Source organism: Leptodactylus fuscus, chromosome 7, assembly GCF_031893055.1.
Source record: "Leptodactylus fuscus isolate aLepFus1 chromosome 7, aLepFus1.hap2, whole genome shotgun sequence".
NCBI classification, from domain to species: Eukaryota; Metazoa; Chordata; class Amphibia; order Anura; family Leptodactylidae; genus Leptodactylus; species Leptodactylus fuscus.
This window is the reverse complement of record NC_134271.1, coordinates 40,701,921-40,723,301: the sequence shown is the minus strand read 5'-3', so window position 1 is coordinate 40,723,301 and position 21,381 is coordinate 40,701,921. Positions and strand designations below refer to the sequence as shown.

At 41.7% G+C, this 21,381-nt stretch overlaps 1 protein-coding gene across 2 annotated transcripts in view; it reads left to right on the top strand.

Moving 5' to 3' along the window:
* The window catches only part of BCAR1 (BCAR1 scaffold protein, Cas family member), a 106,995-nt gene that overhangs the window by 41,710 nt on the left and 43,904 nt on the right, over positions 1-21,381 (top strand). For both annotated transcript variants that reach the window (XM_075281784.1, XM_075281783.1), the window contains exon 2: positions 9,592-10,335. In XM_075281784.1, coding sequence (XP_075137885.1) covers positions 9,592-10,335 — 744 coding nt within the window. The remainder of the gene's footprint in view (positions 1-9,591; positions 10,336-21,381) is intronic.

Here is a 21,381-nt window from a genome sequence, read left to right as displayed (position 1 = left end):
ATTATTATTTTTTTCTCCATAGGATGTGAAGGGGGTTATACCTAAATCCTCATCAAATCCTAACACATGAATATACCCTATCTATGTAATATCTGCCATGACAGGATTAGCTTGGGCTATGACATGCCTGATAAGAGTATGGTACAATTAGCCATAACCAGTTTCATTTGTGCTTTTTCAGGCAGTCAAACAAGACATTACAAAGTAATATCCTTAGCCTTGTGGCCACCACTTACAACACAGGTTCCTTACTAAAGAGAACTGGGACTCCTGCTCTGCATCCCAAAACCAACAACCAGAATTAGATTTTACTCACAACAGCGTTCCCAGGAGCGGAGTGCGAGGAATTAACACCAATCCCAAATACCTGAAATGGTTGAATGGAGTAGCGAGACACCCAACTCTCCAGTACCTTTTTTTTTTTTTTTTAATCGGATTTTAGATAAAGTCCAGGAGGCAAGGAACACAGCTTTCCATGCTACAATCATTACTAGCTCCTTTTTAGAATGTATATGCAAGGAAAATGGGAGAAATGTATACTCTTCCACTTACCCCTTTGTCCTGTCATATAGTTTTGTATCAGATAATTTGGATGGGTTTGGATGACCCTCTAATGTGTATAGGGTGAAATAAGTCAGAGGAGATAAGGATCAGGCAGTTGGATTTCATGTGCCTGATCCCTTCACTCTTGGGGAGATAACCTGCAGCCAAAAAAGCCTTAAATGGCTTTATCCCCTCCGCCATTTTATAACACATGCATTGTTCCGCTGAATGTACATACATATGAGGGCTGCCGGGCGAGATATCTATCAGCAGAATGATCGTACAGCTGACAGCTAGCTTATATGTACGGCTAACGTGTCACAATTTGAGTAATATATTCCTATTGACCACCAAATGGCCTCCATATTCAGTGAAACCAACATGTATTCATACAGCAGGAATTGTTCTGTTCTTTTCATTGTCTCTGAAGTTTATGAGACTTAAAGATCCATGGATATCAATAAAATCATTTGTTTGCACAAATGCTGAAGAAAATACAGCAGTGTTACTCTCTCTGACTACAAGAGAACATCCTATACCAACAACCTATACCAACTATTACTAAGCAGTTATGACTGGGCATGTCTCGTAGCTCTATGTAGTTCTCGTGCCCAGTTGCAACGATCCCCACTGGCCCCCATCCAAAAAACATGGGCTAAGTTGCAGTACCTACACAACTCCCTAGGCTAGGTTCACACCATTTGGGGTTTCCATCCCCGAATCTACTTACAAAGTGTGGAGAGAAAATCCTGCAGGAAGGAATTTGCTCTCTGCTTTTTTCGGACAGAAACCCAGCGGACTCCATTATAGTCTATAGTCTTTTTAAGCAGATTAGGTTTCTGTCCTTCGGGTCACCAAGCGGACCTAAAGAACAGAGACCCAGGTGCAGGTGTGAACCTAGCGTTAGAGCAGTGGTTCTTAAACAGGGTTCAATCGAACCCTAGGCCCTATGCACGGTTCATTTTGTGTACCAGTAAAAAATCATATACCTATGTCTTGAATTTGGAAAAAAATCATATTTGATTTATCACTAAAGAAGGGTTCGGTGAATGTGCATATGAAACTGGTGGGTTCAGTACCTTAACAAGGTTAAGAACCACTGCGTTTTATTTAGTATTAGAGATGAGCGAACAGTAACATGTTCGATATTCATTTCGAGTAGCCCCTCAATATTCGACTACTCAAATCGAATATCGAACCCTATTATAGTCTATGGGGGGAAAATGCTCGTTTCAGGGGTAGGCAACGTTCGATCAAATTATACTTACCAAGTCCACGAGTGAGGGTCGGGCTGGATCCTCCGAGAAGTCTTCTCCGTGCAGCGTCCCCGTGGCATCTTCCGGCTCTGAATTCACTTTGCCAGGCATCGGGCCTGGGCAGAGCCAACTGCGCATGCCCGCACTACAAGCGGACATGCGCAGTCGGGTCTGCCCAGGCCCGATGCCTGGCAAAGTGAATAAAGAGCCGGAAGACGCCGCGGGGAAGCTGCACGGAGAAGACTTCTAAAGGTAGGAGAAGAACCAGCGTTGATTGGCTGACTCTATAGCATTCGGCCAATCAATGCTGGTTCTACATCGAACTTTTACATTCGAACAGCGAGTGGTACTCGATCGAGTACGAGTATTTCGAATACCGTAGTATTCGATCGAATACCTACTCGATCAAGTACTACTCACTCATCTCTATTAGAGACTTGTTTTATTCAGTATGTCTCTGTTGCATTGGTACTTTTGTACTATTCTTTGCTTTATTAGAACTTGTGGTTGTTAGCACTTACTATATAATAAATCTATGAATAGAAAAAATCCAGGAGGTTGACATAATAAGAGGTTGGACAAGAGGCATGAAAATGGATGACTGCCCTCTGATAAGGCACTAAGTAAATATTGTGTAACTTCTCTTTCATCCACATATGACATTGAACGACTTCTGGCAGGAACGGAAAAAAACACGGAATAATTTCACATGAATACAATTTAAAGACAAGTCATTTATTTATTTGAACAGTCTCTCCAGTCTCAACACAGAGTCCGGGGTTGCATTATAGTGAATCTGTACAAGTGGCTCATTACAGTTAAGCACACGGATAGCGTTTACCGTACATTGTGTCAGGCTTTACATGCTAGTGAACCTCGCAGTAAACATGGAACCCTTCCAGAATACTTAAAGGAGCACGAAACGTAACGTCTACAGCCTAGGAACATAGTGATCGGTGTATGGATTTATTTGGGTTTCCTACTATCCGATTGAAGGTTAGGATTGCTGACTTCCTGTCTTTAGTCAGAAATGGAACAAGTCATTGCTTCTAAATGGCGAGCCAATGTAGGTAAGATTGACTAGTTCTAAATGCTTTGATATGTGCTTTATGAGTAGTAGATGAGAGATCGCTGACTACCATTATGGTGTGCTGAGATTATAGAAAAGGTAAATTATAAAATGATATTTAATGTGCCGTAATTCTCCTAAATCCTTATTTTGTATTTAATTGCATAATTGACGTTTTATGTGGGATTGAAAGGTCCAGACAAAGCCCTGACTCAGCTCCACGCTGTTGTCTCAGCATAAAAGGTCTAGAGAATAATTACTGCAAAAACTTTTTTTTACATGAAAAAGTTATATTAAGAATTTTTCAGAGATAACAGTCAAACCACAAAAATATGAACAGTAAAAGAGAAAAAAAATAAGGGGGAGGGGGAACAGTCAAAATAACAACTGGTAACAGTGGGTGAAGGGTTAGGGCAATGTATAGCATATCAATAATACAGTCCAATGCGAAAGGTATACAGAGACAACTAGGAAGAGAGACCTGAGTGTACGGGAACCGGGAAGTGGCTCCCAGAGAGAGGGAAAATGGGACAGAAATAGAAGGTATTCCAGAGCAGTCTTAGTCTTTACTTCGGTCGAAGTGCTGTAATAAGGTCTTCCATTTCACAAATATGCAGAATCTCCTATTGCCAGTCCGCTAAAGTTGGGGAGGGGGATGTGGATTTCCAGAGGCGGATAATAGCAGTACTGGCTACAACCAGCTGGTGTGCATGGTTCTGGATCTTGTGAGGGAATATACAGTAGATAGGAGAAGGGGGCTTCAATACAACACCGGCCACTTCTCCAAAAACTTTTTTGCTGTTTGAAAGTTTGAAAGGTCCATAAAAATGGCCATAAATTTCAAACAGCCTGTATAATTTTGATAGTTGTTGGATATTAGCCGGTCTCTCAACTCCCCAATATATAGGCATCTCTGACAGTGGTCTATTTCCTACAGAAACAAAGAACAGGGCATGTCGAAATCCTTTTTTATCTGACATATTTGGAAGGCGCATGAAAATACTGTACAGCATGGTCCAAAGATTTCTATAGTGATGTATTACAGGCCATGGCCGCACAACTCTATAATACATCAAGGACACAGATTTCTAATTAGAGAAATATATTGTAATAAATATATCAATGAATGCTTCTACCACTATGTGGGGAAAACACAATAGCTCAGTGGTTAGCAGTGCAGCCTTGCTAGCACTGGAGTCCTGGGTTTGATTCCTGCCATGAACAACATCTGCAAGGAGTATTGTATGTTCTCTCCGTGTTTGTGTGGATTTCCTCCCATACTCCAAAGACATACTGATCTGAAAATAAATGTACATTGTGAGCCCTATATGGGGCTCACAATCTACATAAAAATAATAATTCACCTATGTGTAGTCATGGCATTTTAATACTGAAACGAATATTATGTTTTTGATAGATATTATTACACTCTAGCTCAGGTGTGGGCAATTAATTTTCCCATGGGGCCGCATAAGAAATTGAAACTATGTTAGAGGGCCGTGCCACGGCAAATTTAGCTCCACCCACTTCTATGTTGACTCCGCCCATTCCCAATCATCTTTCCATGTGCCCCCACAAAGTATAATCCTCCTACAGTCACCCGTACATTATACCACCCCACATTATAACGTTCTCCTCCAAAAGTCCCACAGTATTAAGTCCTTCTTCTGGTGCCCCAGTACAAATCAGCAGAAACTAGAGGGGACATGAAGCTGGGACAGCTGGAGGGGGACATTAAACAGTGGGGGTAGTTGGAGGGAGGCAATAAATTGACAGCTGGAGTGGGACATGAAACTGGGGGCAACTAGAGGGGGACATTAAAATCGGGAAGCTGGAAGCAGACATTAAACCGTAGGGGTAGCTGGAGGGTGACATTGAACTGGGGGCAACTAGAGGCAGACGGGTCCCCCTACAGCTTCCTCCACGGCTTAATGCCCCCTCCAGTTGTCCCCAGTTTAATGTCCTCCAGTTTAAGTGCCCTCTTCATCTACACCCATTTTTGTGTCCCCCCCCCTCCATTTCTCCCTCAGTTTCATATCCCCCTTTATTTGTCCCATTTCATGTCCCCCCCTCCATTTCTCCCTCAGTTTCATATCCCCCTTTATTTGTCCCATTTCATGTCCCCCCCTCCATCTGCCATCTCTGCCCTAGTATAACATTCCCCTTGCATCTCTGCCCCTAGGTTACAGAGACACACACAGACGTACAGACAGATATAGACACACACACACATACAGACACACACAGACAGACACATATAGACACACATACAGACACATATAGACACATATACATACAGACAGACACATATAGACACACATATAGACACACACACATACAGACACATATAGACACACACATACAGACAGACACATATAGACAGACAGACACATACACACACACACACACACACTCTCTCTCTCTCCACCCTGAAGCTCACCTTACATCTCAGTACCTTATGACACACTCCACATGTCTCCATCTTCCTGCCGGCACTAAGACACGCCCCCTAGACACGCCTCCCTAGACACGCCCCCTAGTCAAGCTGTGCGGGCCGGACTGAATCAGTCAGAGGGCCGGATGTGGCCCGGGGGCCGGGCTTTGCCCAGGTCTGCTCTAGCTCATGCCCTAAATATGAGCACAGACTGCAATGTTTTGGGGGGCTGAGTCTGGCAATCTTGGTAGGATTATCTAAAAATGCATTTTCTATATTGATAGCACAACTGTCCCCTGAAGTCTAATTTTCTAATTTTTTAAACTTCTGATCCTGTGTCCTAATATTCAGAGATGTCAAAGTTCTGAACCAAATTATCCTTTAGGCCAAGGCCCCACGTAGCATAACGCTGTGATTATACCGCGGTGGAAATGCCATGGGAAAAACTATGGCGTTTTACAGTCCCCGCAAATTGGATGAGATTCTGGCTAATTCTGTTCACACATTGGAGAAAACAATCCACAGCACAAATTCTGCAATTTTTGAAAATTGAGGCATATCAATTATAACTATGGAACTATGGAAACGCTGGTGGTTTCTGTATAGGTATAATGGAAGCAGAAAGTCTGCGGAGGGAAACTCTGGATACTTTCTATTTAAGGCACTTCAGAGAAAAACTGAAATACATTTCTGCCGCAGTTTTTCCCACCCACTTTTTGGATTTGGCTCACTACGTGGGGTCTTAGCCTCAAAGGGCTATATGCATCACAGCAAGTTCACAATAAGTTGTCCATGATGATGAGTGGAGGTCTCACCTCTAGGACCTTCATTGATCATAGGAACTGAGGTGGTTTCCTCATCAGAAATATTAGGCACTGCTCCATTCATTTCAATGGGACTTGTTGTGATTGGACAATCCCTATGGTCAACCTAATATTGGCAGAGAACAAATCAAACTCAGATAGAATAGATATAATAAAGCATTTAATAAACCTTTACGTAATGTGCAGTTCCGTGCTGGGAGGGACAACTTGCATCAAACATTTGACAGTCCTGCCCTGAAGATCTTCTAGTGTATAAAGAAATGACTAACCTTGTTTATCTGCAGTGGGAGAGTCTCCTTGTGCCTAGAGCATTGCCCTCCAGTTTTTTTCAGGCAAGCAATGTATTATCTTACAAGCTCATGAAGAATCTCTCTAGCATACATACACAAAATTATTGTCAGTAGTGAGGTTACAAAAAAACAATAGTGAAAAAACACTCCAAGTGGCTTTCCAGGACTTCACTGTTGATGTTCTATCCTTAGCACATTGACTCCCTTGCTATTGGGACTCTGCAGCTCTGTACACTGTGTATCATTTGGTAAAAGCTACTTTAAGCTTAAAGGGATCCTATCATTAAAACTCATTTTTTTCTGCCTACCACGTAGGAATAGCCTTAAGAAAGGCTATTCTTCTCCTACCTTGACATGTCTTCTCCGCGCCGGCATTCGGTATATAATCCAGTTTTCGTCAGTATGCAAATGAGTTCTCTTGCAGCACTATGGGTGGTCCTCAGAGCTCAAACAGCACTGGGGGCATCCCCAAGTGAGGGAACTCTCCAGTGCCGCCTCCATGGCCTCCTTCAGGAACAGGTCTTCTTCGCGTCTTCTTCCGGCGGTGGCTTCAAACTTCTAGGTCTCGGGCCTAGGGCAAAGCCGACTGCGCATGCCTGCCGGGCACAAAAAAATGGCCGCTTACACAGTATTGTAAGTGGCCATTTTCTTGTGGCCGGCAGGCATGCGCAGTCGGCTGCCCGAGGCCTAGAAGTTTGAAGCCGCTGCCGGAAGAAGAAGCAAAGAAGACTCGTTCCTGAAGAAGATGGAGGTGGCGCTGGAGAGTTCTCTCGCAGCATTGGGGAGGCCCTCAGTGCTGTTTGAGCGCAGTGGACCGCCCCCAGTGCTGCAAGAGAACTCATTTGCATACCAACAAAAACCGGATTTTATACCGATCGCCGGCATGGAGAAGACATCTAAAGGTAAGAAAAGAATAGCCTTTCTTAAGGTAGGCAGAAAAAATTTAGTTTCAATGATAGGATCCTTTTAAGAGTCTAGTCTTCATTTACTTCATGGTGCTGTGCCTGCAGAACCTAGCAGATGGTCATCAATAGTAAAGCCATAAACAACCACTTTAATAGCACCCACACGTTCATAAATGTTTCTATACCTATGTGCCTAATAAATATCTGATTATTGCAAACTTATATCATGTTAACAAATTATTTGTCTTTTATATATATGCCTAAAAGTCAAATTCATTTGAGGACATTGTCAAACATATTCAGTTTCCTTCACTTAATGTACATTGTTGTGAAAAAGTATTTGCCCCCTTACTGTTGTTTTAACACATTTGTTACACTTAAATGTTTAAGATTATCAAATAAATTTGAATATCAGACAAATATAACATTAGTAATTTTTAAATAATGAAAAGCAAAATTTGAAATTGGCTAAAAGATCTCAAAAAGCAACACATTATGTCCTCCATTAAACTGCAGAAGCGTACTGCACATGCGCAGTATACTCGCATAAGTGGCCACAAAAAATGGCTGCAGGTATGTGCAGTCAGCTCTGCCCGAGGCCCGACAGAGAGACTGCGCATGCCTAGAAGTTTGAAGCCATCGCCGAAAGAAGACACAGGAAGAGGCCGTTCCAGAAGAAGATAGAGGCGGCGCTGGAGAGTTCTCTCGCAGCATTGGGTACACCCCCAGTGCTGTGAGAGAACTCATTTGCATACCGAAGAAAACCATGAATTCTTCCGAACGTGGCGCAGAGAAGACATCTAAAGGACATCTAAATCCGATTGACATGCTGCGGCATGACCCTAAACAACCATTCATGATCGAAAACTCTCCAATGTTGCTGAATTAAAACAATTCTGCAAAGAAGAGGGGGCCAAAATTCCTGCAGAAAGATGTGAAAGACTCATTGCCAGTTATCGCGAACACTTGATTGCAGTTGTTGCCGCCAAGTGTGGTACAACCAGCTATTAGGTTTAGGGGTCCGTTACTTTTTCACATAGGGCTGGGTTGGTTTGGATAGTTTTTTCCCATAATAAAGTCATTGTTGGAAAAACTGCCTTTTCAGATTAACTTTGTCTAATATTGAAATCTGCTTGATAATCTGAAAGGTGTAAGTATGACAACAAAAAAAAAAGAAAATACGGAGGGCAAATACTTTTGCACGGCACTGTATATTTGTATGAAAGAAAACTAGTAGTGGTGCAGAAATGCAATGAATAAGCATTTCAGGAGAGTTAATGTTTAACATGTCAGTGGACAGGTGCATTCTCCAGCAGCTGTATTTACATCACACGCAACATGTGTAGGGCACTTGTGTAAGCGCTGAGCCATGTAACAAGCATTGGCCCGTAAACACAGAACATATGCGGATCTACACATCCAAAGTGATTTTACCTTATACACTTATGCTTGACCAATAAATTCACTATATAGCACTGTACAACTAGTTTCTGTATATACAGATATATATTTATATACATATAGATTATATATACTGTGTATATATATATATATATATATATATATATATATATATATATATTTTTTTTTTTAAGAAAATTTATTTTCAGTTAGTATTCTCTCATGTTCGCTGTAATGAAACCAATCAGACTTTGTATTTGGCAGTATGTGTGTTTTTTTCCATGGGATAGTCTTTGGAAGATAGAACCACAATTGTTGGATGGAATGTGGTGGTTTGTTCACTTGTGTCTCTTATGGTTGGTGGGAATATTCCCCCCCCCCTTGCCCAACAAACAGAGAGATTAGCACTAGGAGCTTTGAACTTGACCACTCTGACCTCTACTTTTCTTTTGCAAGATGCTTCACATTCCTTGACTAGAGTCTGCTATACTATTAATATTTCACAATCTTACATTACTACTCTCAGTTTCAGAGCTATTTTAATATTTGTTTTGCAGTTGTATTCATTTATGTTAAGGGAAGACGGCACACGTTGCCTTCTACATCATTAAAAAGCTTATTCAACTAACTTCTACTTATAACATTAGATGCAGAAACATCTTTGTGTAGTATAACATGTATTACTGCATATGTTGTATATGTTATATTTGTACACGTATAATATAATCTTATAAATCAGTGTCCGTAGTACAAGCTGTGGCTGTACATCTCGTAGTTGGACGGTCACAGGTTGCAGATCATTCATGTAAAGCAAATGACTTATCATTACAATATTTTTACTAATGTTTTTGAACCTGTGTATTTTTCAGAATGTATTGGCCAAAGCTCTGTATGACAATGTTGCGGAGTCACCAGACGAGCTGTCCTTTAGGAAGGGGGATATCATGACGGTGCTAGAACGTAACACCCAAGGTCTAGAAGGATGGTGGCTTTGTTCTCTGCATGGAAGGCAAGGAATCGTCCCTGGAAACAGGCTGAAAATTCTGGTGGGAATGTATGACAAGAAACAAGGAAATGACCAGAACCAACAGAAACCTCAACAACAAGCCCAGCAGCAGCAGCAGCCACCTCAAACTCCTTTGCCTTATAATAATCAAAGTGTCTACAATGTTCTTTCTACAAATCAGTACACCCCAATGCACTCTCCTTACCAGAGCCAGAGTGCTGATAGTGTTTATTTAGTCCCAGCTACTCCTAAAGGACAGCAAACACATTACCAGACCCCTCCGGGGTCACAGCACCCTGGCCAAACTACTCCTTCCAAGCAGTCTACCATGTATCAGAACCAGCTTCCTCAACATCAGTTCACAAGTCAAGTTCAAGACATATATCAGGTTCCTCCATCCATGAATCAATCACAGGAACTTTACCAGGTGCCAGTAGGATCCACCAGCCCACCTCAGTCTCAGGACATTTATCAAATTCCACCTTCTGCAGGGACAGGACAAGATATCTACCAGGTGCCACCATCAATGACCACATCTCAAGAAATTTATCAAGTGCCACCATCCATGGATGTGCGAGGAGGAGAACTCAGAAAACCACCAGGAAAGGTACAGTACAAATAACGATGTATTTATTTCTTTATTTTCCTAGCAATTTTATTTAGAACTTTATTTAGAATTTTGAACTTGTCTTTCCCATTATGTTTATCCTGAACCTCATTCTGTATACTAATTCTAAAAGAGAATCTGGCTCTTTGAACTTACAGTCTGAGCAATCATTGCAGGTAGTTTTGGTGTCTGATATGCTAAGATGATACTCTACTGTCAAGTGGGTGGTCTTGGGACAGAACAGACAATGGGTCATGATGAAGAACTCTCTGATATTGTTTGCCTCCAATTGGACAGTGTGAGAGAGCTCTGACTCCGCCTCCTTGTCTGACACCACCCACTTTACAGTCTAATTAGGATATCGGACACCAAACTAGTTGCACTGATAGCTCAGAATTGTCAGGGATCAGAGAAAAAACTGCATCTATGTTGGAATGAGTGACATCTATTAAAGGATGCTAAGAACTGGAGGTTGTGGCGGTAGTGAAAGGTTCTCTTTAAATCCCTGTTCATTCTATACTTAGGATGTGAGTGGGCACACTCATACAAGGAAGGCTGTGAAACGCTAAGACCACCCATTGACCTTCTAAACCCTAAATGAACAGGAGTTTCAATAAGAAAGACGAAACATACACTGAATCTTTTCCCATAAAATGATATATTTGTATGTTCAGCGGCTGCCCATAGCTAGTTCCCTTTAAAACAACATAAAAATATAGACGGTGGTTTTTCCGTGTATATCGTTCAGCCGCAATGTCTATTCCTCTGATGTGATCAGTCTGCCCGTAAATGTTGTGTCAGACTAATGAGCATTAAAGATTAGGCAGTTGTACATGAACGATATCCATTATCTATTGATCCATCAAAAATGAGCTTTGATCGAGGTGCAGCCTGATAATCTCCTGCCTGGGGGATGAATACATGTTTGTTAAAAAAATAAAATAAAATCAGCCCACTATGGAGGGTCACGTAGTGTCTAAAACTACTGAGTGCTAGTGTTTAATCTTGTGCTTAACAGCTATAGTTAATGAATACATGTCAACTGAGAGCTTTTACACGCCTTATACTAATAATGTAAAGAATAAAAAATCTGTCAATGTCATCAAAAGAACACTGGACTTCACATCAAATCTTCTATTATTTTATGAATTATTCAGTCATTTTTCTGATTTTCTTCTGCCTGTGTCAGCTTGACACTGAAAGCTGTGACAGCAACTATAACCCATGTATTTGCTGCCTCCATTCTAGATATTAGAAGATAAGGAACATGAAAGGACCTTTGCAAGCGCTTGAAATTTTTTTTTATAAAATCACAGAATATGCTTTTTCTTGTGTTTTAAATTTACAAAAAAAATGCAAACAGAAGAATGTGAAATGCACATTGTATATAATAAAGCCAGTATTGGTTATGGACCTTGCAACATATGAGCTTCACCTCCAGTCAACACCTCTCCAGCGACAATGCTTCAGATGTGTCTTCTGGACTTGTAGGAGTACTATGTCTTCTTAAGGAGATCTTTCCTTTATTAGTGTGGTGCTAGAGCAAGTTCCCTTTATTTACCAAGGAGCTCCTGTAGCTTGTTATTAATATTAGCGCTCCGCTGAACGCTCTCCTAGAAACATCAACACGTTTTACGGTTTATGGAGCTGTTTCTCATTTGTGATTATTCCACTCCTAGGTTTCTTGATGTTTTAGTCCTTGTGAAGTTCCACATTGTAAACATTCTCCAAACAATTCTCATTTTATCTTTGCACAACCATTAAAATCTGTTTCTGTATTAAGAAAAAAACCAAAGGAAAATTGTAAATCAAACTCACATTTATCATGGAGCCATTCTAACTGCAATGCCCTGCCCATTTGGATATGGTGAGCTGAAAGAACATTTTTTCTTATGGGATGTTGATGACTTATCTTCAGTATAGGGCATTGATAATAGTTTAGTAGGGGTGAATAATCTGGCACCCTGCTGATCAGCTCTACATAGAGAATGGAACCATAAATGCCAAGTTAGCCTTGGTGAGTCACTCTCTAAAGCTGGAATGTCAAAAGCACAAATTGCTGCAAGGAATAAAGGGAACCCTCTTTAGATTGAATGCTATAGTACAATGATTCAATTGGTGGATACAATTTAAAATGTTAACCACGAATCGCATTTCATGTATTTACATATACAGTAGATATAGCGGTAATGCTCTTAGTGCTAGCAGAGTTTCAGTTTTTTGTATTCACATTTCTTCTGCAGCTATGGCAACATACACCTGCACATATAGTTCATACTGTTTGGCAGTGCTGACTATCACATAAAGGAACCAGAAGCAGATGACAGTTCTATGCAGTAGATAAAGCAAGTCCCTACAGATCAGCCCCTGTTCAACCTTCCAGTTCCATTCTCTGTGTATTGGCTACTACAAACTACTGATCAGCGAGTGCCTCAGGTGTCAGGTCCCCTGACATCCGGTATAGATTCCCCTGACATCCGGTATAGATTCTCTTGACAGCGGGTATAGATGACCTTGGCCCGGAAAACCTCTGTAAAGCTTCTGAGCCCTAATGCAAAATGTTTTTTGGTTTTTTTTATGTAGATTGTGAGCCCTACATAGAGCTCACAATGTACATTTTTCCCTATCAGTATGTCTTTTTTGGAATATGGGATGGAAATCCATGCAAACACGGGGAGAACATACAAACTCCTTCAGATGGTTTTATGCCCTTGGCAGGATTTGAACACCAGGACTCCAGCGCTGCAAGGCTGCAGTGCTAACCACTGAGCCACCGTGTGGCCCCTCCCTAATGCAAAATGTGTAACAAGGCCACTTGTCATCTGTCTTCATATGAGCCAGTGGGACCTTTGTGTCCTCTAAGCCACCAAGGTCTTGCGGTGACTGCTACCTGTGAGCTGACTATGACCACACTTAAATCAACATCCATCTAATAGCGATGTTAAGTTTCTTCATACAACAAAAATGTTGTGTTGCTAGCTAAGGTATAAAAGTGTATAAGTGTATAATATGTAATGTCTTTATTAACTCCATGAGTTACATTAGAACTAGAATCTGGCTGCACCAACACAATACTTAACACGTTCCCACAGATCAGAAATAGGCCCATCTTGAATGTATTTGCATAACCGAAGCCGCATGTATCCAATACACATAGGAAAATCAAATTCAGCCATCTCATTTCATTCTAGAGTGTTATACCTTCAGTCCATACTCCACAAAGAGGAAGAACTTACAACACCATGCTAATTTGTATGTCTCTCACAAATGTGACAATGGTCCACAAGTATTAGCTTCCTGTTCCTGCAGATACATCTGTCCTCATGGATCACTGCAGGAGTTGCCATATGACCGTTACTTCATTCTAATTTTATACTATAGCTGATACATGAAACAGGCCTAAAATCTGGTTTGCCCTTCCAATAGATTTTATGGACCTTAAAAAGATACCACATCCTCTGGTACATTTGTAGGCATACAAATATCAACAGCTTGATATTAGAAAATAAACATGTACCACGGCCTACCAAGATATGTTTATAATTTAAGAATCTAGGTAACAACTCATCCAAAACTTATACCTGTATTTGTGCCCACACACCCATAGCTTTCAGATACACCCTCGGTCAACTTAGAGCGCTATTCTTCTTTCTCCATACCCATATACACTGTCTAAGAATAAGTATTTGGACACCTGTGGTAGAATAGAAAAACAACATTTATTCATATTCAATAGCTGGTAGAGCCACCACGAGCGGCAATTACAGCCTCAACCCTCCGGGGCATGCTTAACACAAGTCCTTGTATGACGGCTAGTGGTATTTTATTACATTCGGCATGGAGAAGACAGGTAAGTTCTTTCACCGATTTTGGACAGCGGCTGTTCGGCGATCCAAGAGGTGCTCAATAGGGTTCAAGTGTGGGCTCTGGTCAGGCCAATCAAGTCAGTTAACCTGATTGTCACTGTACCAAGCCATGGTAGACCTCGCTACATGACAGCTGGCATTGTCATCCTGGAAGTAACATTGGTCCGATCCATAGAACCGCCATAATGTAGGAATCATAGTGCAATAGGCATTGGCGTTGAGTTTACCATGCACTGGGACCAAGGGTCCCAGTCCATACCAGGAGAAACACCCCCAGACCATAACTCCACTTCTACATTTGCATGGGTGTCCAAATCCTTATTGGTAGACAGTGTATACACCCATATACAAATGCTTTCCATGGAGAAAGGGGAATAAGCCATTTTGTGACTTCTTGGCACAGGCTTATTTCTCATAGGAACAAAAGCGTGGGCCTTCTGAAATCCAGTCTAAGACTCCCTCATACATGTAGGTGGCCTTTACCATCAAAATTGAAGGGTTCAATCAAATTATATTTAAATTTGTAAATAATTTAAAGTTAAATATTTCTGAAAATATAAATAATACATTTTGCAGAATTTTACAGATCTTCTGAAATCTTTTCAGTAGTGAAAGTTTGTTGTGTTGATCGGTTACTTATATAAACAACCATAAATCCAGGAACTTTCTATGGTCTGGCACTTGTCTGAAAACTCTTTTTTTGTTAAAATCTGGATTATCAGGCAGGGCAGTGCATGTACGAACAAATAACCTGGCCACAATAAGGAAATCATGGCTGGAGTATCGAAAGTTGTTGCATTCATTGTAATATCCATTGCCAGCTAATGTTATTGGAGGTTGTAGGCCTTCCTGAATAGATGAGTCTTCAGGGCCTTCTTGAATCCTGTGGTTGTGGGGGTCAGTGTTATGTGTCTTGGTAGGAAGTTCCAGAATATGGGGGATGCATGAGAGAAATCTTCGAGGCGGTTGTGTGAGGAGCGGATGAGAGCAGAGAGGAGTAGGAGGTCATTGGAGGATCTGAGGTTACGTGTGGGCAGGTAGCGGGAGATTAGTTCAGAGATATATGGAGGGGACAGATTGTGGATGGCTTTGTATGTTAGCGTTAGTAGCTTGAACTCAACTCGCTGGGCTATGGGTAACCAGTGGAGGGAATGGCAGAGTGGAGCAGCCGATGAAGATCGGGGGGGTGAGGTGGATTAAGCGAGCAGCGCAGTTTAAGGTGGACTGGAGGGGGACGAGGGTGTTAGCTGGGAGTCCATGGAGAAGGGTGTTGCAGTATTCTCTAGGCCCCACCGTTCCTGAGCAACAGGCACAGTTGATTTTGGTTCCTGATGTGCTATTTAAGCTTCATCATGTCAGAAGGGCGGTGTCAGGCAAGCAGAGGAAAAGGGATGTGAGTCAGAGCTCCAATCAGAGTCAGCCACTGTCAATGCTCAGAATGACACCCCTCACTGTCTACTGTCTGACACCGCCCATCTGACATTACAGAGCCTAAATAGCATATCAGACACCAAAGATAACAGCACTGATTGTTCAGTAATAGTGGGGACTAGAGAGAAAATTCCAACTGTGCTGGAATTTAGAGTAAATGCTATTAAATGATGTTGGACTTGTTGGAGATAGTGAAAGGTCCTCTTAGGGGCACCTTAAGAGATAGAATAAAGATAGATAGAATAAAGTTTCCCATATCATTTAGAAAGCTTTTGGCAGAATGCTTTTTCTACCATCAGCTATTTTGCCCACATACACATGCTCACAATGAATTCTGGCTCCTCTGGCAGTGGTTTATCTCCTCCAGAACAATAATAATGATAAGAAAAATAGGAAAGATGAATTGGGGACCTCCAAACTCTTCTGCAGATGTCAGGGAAGAGGGGTAAGATGACTGGTTGAACCCATCAAAATGTTGAGTTTGGCCAGTAAACATCTAATGTGCATGGCCTCCTAAACACGGAGACAGATGAGAACCAGCCAAGGATTGGTATTTCCGGGTGATTCTCTTCCCACTGATTTACATGGTGATGTTAGAGGACTGTGACAGTATTTGTTCTTTTAAGTATAAATTCTTTTGTGTCTTTAAATATTCCTTAACTGAAAAACAAGAGGTAACTGAAAGCAGCTGGTCAGTCGGGAAGGTAATAATTTACTATATAATTACACATGGGTGTGGGAGGGGCACATAGAAATTAGTTGTTTTGAAGAAGTTTTCATGGAAACTGGTTTTGGATGTGTTTAAGTCTCTCTTATTTGGTTTTCATGTTTCGTCCAGGATCTCTGCTTGTAATTACTGCTGTCTGCCAGGAAAACACACAATGCTGGAGTCTGAAGAGCTATGAATATATGTGTCTATGCGGATGCATAGATGTATGTGCATGGTTGGAGCTATTTCAAGTGCTTTATTACTATTTTATTACAGTCTAAGGGGAGGACTCATGCACGTGGCAATGGCATGTACTCAGATCACGCACACAAAGTACATTAGATGGCAAGTGCACCCTATGGCCCGAGGGGCAAGTGGCAAATAATTGACACTTTAAGAAGACTAATTTACAATGATATCTATAGGATTGTGACTCTTGACAGTGCACAGCACAAATGTTGCAGGCAGCTGTTGCCCCTTTGTTGCAGCCATATTAGATAAGATCAATTTTATGTCTACACATAAATTCGCTAAGGGTGAAAACATACAATATGGGCTGGCCTCATGCCAATTCACGCCGCCATATGCTGCAGGTTTCTTCAATTACCTTGTTAATCACTTATTGATTATTCCTTGTTCTTATGTTAATGGATGCACAGTTTTGCAGGTTAACCACAAAACTCTGCACCAGCAGGTAATATGTAACTAGCAATATAATCAATTAATGACCACCAATGTAGGAGAAGACACCAGCAGAATGCGGCTCGATTGAAATCAGCCCACCTTGTATGTCTTCAGCCTAAAGGATCTATTACATAACCAGATTATCAGGTCAATTATCGTTCATAGAAACACTTGTTTCCGAAAACTGGTCTGTCTAATGTGCAGCAGATCAGCTGAAAAATTAGCAAATACCTGTTTGTCGATAGACTGCATCTTTTATACAGTATTAAAAGATACAAGATGATAGGCAGCACATTGTTCTATATAAAGGGACATTCACACGGAGTAACGCGGCGCTGATTCTGGCACGATAACTCGCGTAAGAATCAGCGCTGAAAAAAAGACTCCCATTGACTTCAATGGGTTTCGTTTAAGGCTGTTTTCACACGAAGTAACGCGCTGCTCATTGAAAGCAATAGGTAAAAAAGCCTCCCATTGAGTTCAATGGGTAGTGCGCGTAAGACTGAACCCATTGAAGTCAATGGGATTCTGTTTTACTGTGCTCACTCTGACACGTGTTTACGTGTCAGAATGAGCAGCGCGTTACTCCGTGTGAAAGCAGCCTAACGCACGTAACACATTGAAATCAATGGGAGGCTTTTTAACCCATTGATTTCAATGTGTTACTTGCTCATCTTTACTCCTTTAACTTCATATTGGCCAGTGCAAAGGCCGATGCAGCAAACTCTGATATATACATTTATCAACAATCAATGCTTATACTAGATCTGTATTACAAGTCTAATAGGATCTTTAGTGATGCAATAATGATACCACCTAAATACCAGTCATATTCCAGCTGTAAATGTAACATTGATCATTTTGTGGTCATAAAGGTATGTTTCTGCTCCTATTAAAGGCCCATACACAGCACTGCTATTGGCCTGGGAAGGATTCTGGACTTGCCACACTCCCTTTAAGAAAGGAGGCATGCCACAAACTGTGCAAAGCTTCCCATATCAGAAATCTCCATCTAGCACTAGATCTAAGCAGTCAGATTACCAACATAAGACAAGTGTTTTCTCCGCTTCTTGGAGAAAGGCTGCAGCTGGCAGGGCACTAATTACAAATTAACTCTAATTACAACTCATTTAACATGCAACCCATACAGATGGGCTACAGGGGGACTGGCAAGAACTGTGCTTCCATTCTGTGGCTCTCAGTTTTCTATTAAAGGTTATCCCTGTGAACATTAGAATCATGTCAGAGATGAAACTGTTAATATGACCGTTATTATTGTAATAACAATTATGTTGTGTTTTCCTATTTTATTAAGGTTACTGAAAATACAAGTTTGTTTTGTTGTAGCTGTCCAACGTTTCGGCCTCCTGCCTATTTCTGACTTCTCCTATACAATAATGACCAGATCAATGTTACGTTGTTGATTAGAAGATCACTTTGCGAGAAACCACAGACGGGCTGGAAACTGATCTGTCAGGTGGCTATTGAATGGCATCCTGCAGCTTGCTATGCAGTGTAAAACATAGAAGCTATTACATATAACCTATTACAAATGTGCTTGCTACAGCTACCCTTATAGTTTGTAGAGATGTCAGATTCAGATGCAGTTCTGTGAAGCACAAAAGTCGCCTTTAATGCCTCAAAATAAGATACCATCAAGTTAATAATCATTCCTGTACATACATACATTGACATTTCTAGATTCATATACTCGACTCTGTGATCTATAAAATCTCATTTCACAGAAATAGAAGTGTTGCATGGCTGAATACCTTCAGTGTTCTTCTACCATACATGTTATATTGGACACAAGATTCATTCTACTGCGGGATGGGAAAGAATAAATTGTATGACCTCAGGTTAATTGATGTCCATAAAATCCATTTAGATCCCATTTCACTGATGTCCATCACAGTGCGCTTGCCCCAGTATTGATGAATTGTCACCGACTTCTACAATAGGAGCTATTACACATTATGCATGTGATCACCTGAAATCAGCTTATTGAAATATACACGGCCTGTGTTTCCCCTTGTTTAAATGGCCATATAGATTTAGTATCATACAGTCCATAGCCCTCTGATTTTCTAATAAGACCTGCATTTCCTGAAAGGTCGAGTGAATAAAAATAAAAGGATAAAAAGATAACATTGATCAGGAAACTGATATTTATCACAACCACAAACATTTATTGAAAAACAGTTTAACATGTTTTAAAATAATAAAACACTCACCTTACTGGTCCCCTACTGTTACTGTTTTGTTTTCCTGGTCCTGTTGCTTTCCTGTTGTTCACTGGTGCAGCAATGGCGTCCCAACATGACATTACCATTGCAGCCAATGACTGTTCGCACTGGTGACCTGTTTGTGTATGGCTGAACAAGTGTTTGGCTATCTGAAGTGCATGGCCGACTTTAGGGCCCAGAAATACATGTTACAAGCATTAGATAAAAATTCACTTTATATATGTGGCTAATGTCTAAATCATACAGCAGAAGTCAAATCCGAACAGAATCTATTTGTTGTTTTACAAAATAAAATATTTCACACCTAATAAATAGAGATGAGTGAGTAGTGTTCGATCGAGTAGGTATTCAATAGAGATGAGCGAACACTAAAATGTTCGAGGTTCGAAATTCGATTCGAACAGCCGCTCACTGTTTGAGTGTTCGAATGGGTTTCGAACCCCATTATAGTCTATGGGGAACATAAACTCGTTAAGGGGGAAACCCAAATTCGTGTCTGGAGGGTCACCAAGTCCACTATGACACCCCAGGAAATGATACCAACATCCATTCTATTAGCCCGATGAAGTAGAGCTGAATGTGTGTGCTAAGCACACACATTCAGCACTGCTTCATCACGCCAATACAATGCATTAGCCAGTGCTGATTGGCCAGAGTACGGAATTCGGCCAATCAGCGCTGGCCAATGCATTCTATTAGCCCGATGAAGTAGAGCTGAATGTGTGTGCTAAGCACACACATTCAGCACTGCTTCATCACGCCAATACAATGCATTAGCCAGTGCTGATTGGCCAGAGTACGGAATTCGGCCAATCAGCGCTGGCTCTGCTGGAGGAGGCGGAGTCTAAGATCGCTCCACACCAGTCTCCATTCAGGTCCGACCTTAGACTCCGCCTCCTCCAGCAGAGCCAGCGCTGATTGGCCGAATTCCGTACTCTGGCCAATCAGCACTGGCTAATGCATTGTATTGGCGTGATGAAGCAGTGCTGAATGTGTGTGCTTAGCACACACATTCAGCTCTACTTCATCAGGCTAATAGAATACATTGGCCAATCAGCGCTGGCCAATGCATTCTATTAGCTTGATGAAGCAGAGTGTGCACAAGGGTTCAAGCGCACCCTCGGCTCTGATGTAGCAGAGCTGAGGGTGCACAAGGGTTCAAGTGCACCCTCGGCTCTCCTACATCAGAGCCGAGGGTGCGCTTGAACCCTTGTGCAGCCTCGGCTCTGCTACATCAGAGCCGAGGGTGCGCTTGAACCCTTGTGCACACTCTGCTTCATCAAGCTAATAGAATGCATTGGCCAGCACTGATTGGCCAGAGTACGGAATTCGGCCAATCAGCGCTGGCCAATGCATCCCTATGGGAAAAAGTTTATCTCACAAAAATCACAATTACACACCCGATAGAGCCCCAAAAAGTTATTTTTAATAACATTCCCCCCTAAATAAAGGTTATCCCTAGCTATCCCTGCCTGTACAGCTATCCCTGTCTCATAGTCACAAAGTTCACATTCTCATATGACCCGGATTTGAAATCCACTATTCGTCTAAAATGGAGGTCACCTGATTTCGGCAGCCAATGACTTTTTCCAATTTTTTTCAATGCCCCCAGTGTCGTAGTTCCTGTCCCACCTCCCCTGCGCTGTTATTGGTGCAAAAAAGGCGCCAGGGAAGGTGGGAGGGGAATAGAATTTTGGCGCACTTTACCACGTGGTGTTCGATTCGATTCGAACATGGCGAACACCCTGATATCCGATCGAACATGTGTTCGATAGAACACTGTTCGCTCATCTCTAGTCAGCTCCATTACAGTACAATTGTGGCTTATGACTTATGACAGGGTTTTACGGAATTGCTAGGACAGCAATTCCCCAGTAGCTGTTGAACCCTGGAACGGGACACAAGAGACAGTGAGCTCTAAGCTGAAGCCCCCAACTTTCCCTTCCTATTGCCAGGCCCTATCCTATGTAATAGGCGGAAACCACAAAGACATTTCCTTCCTGTATACGTGAAACACAAAAACGGAGACAAGGTGGACAACAACAAAGAGAGGTCAGCTAGCCAAGGGTCAGTAACAGTCGAGCGATGCAGTGCCAAATCGGAGTCCAAA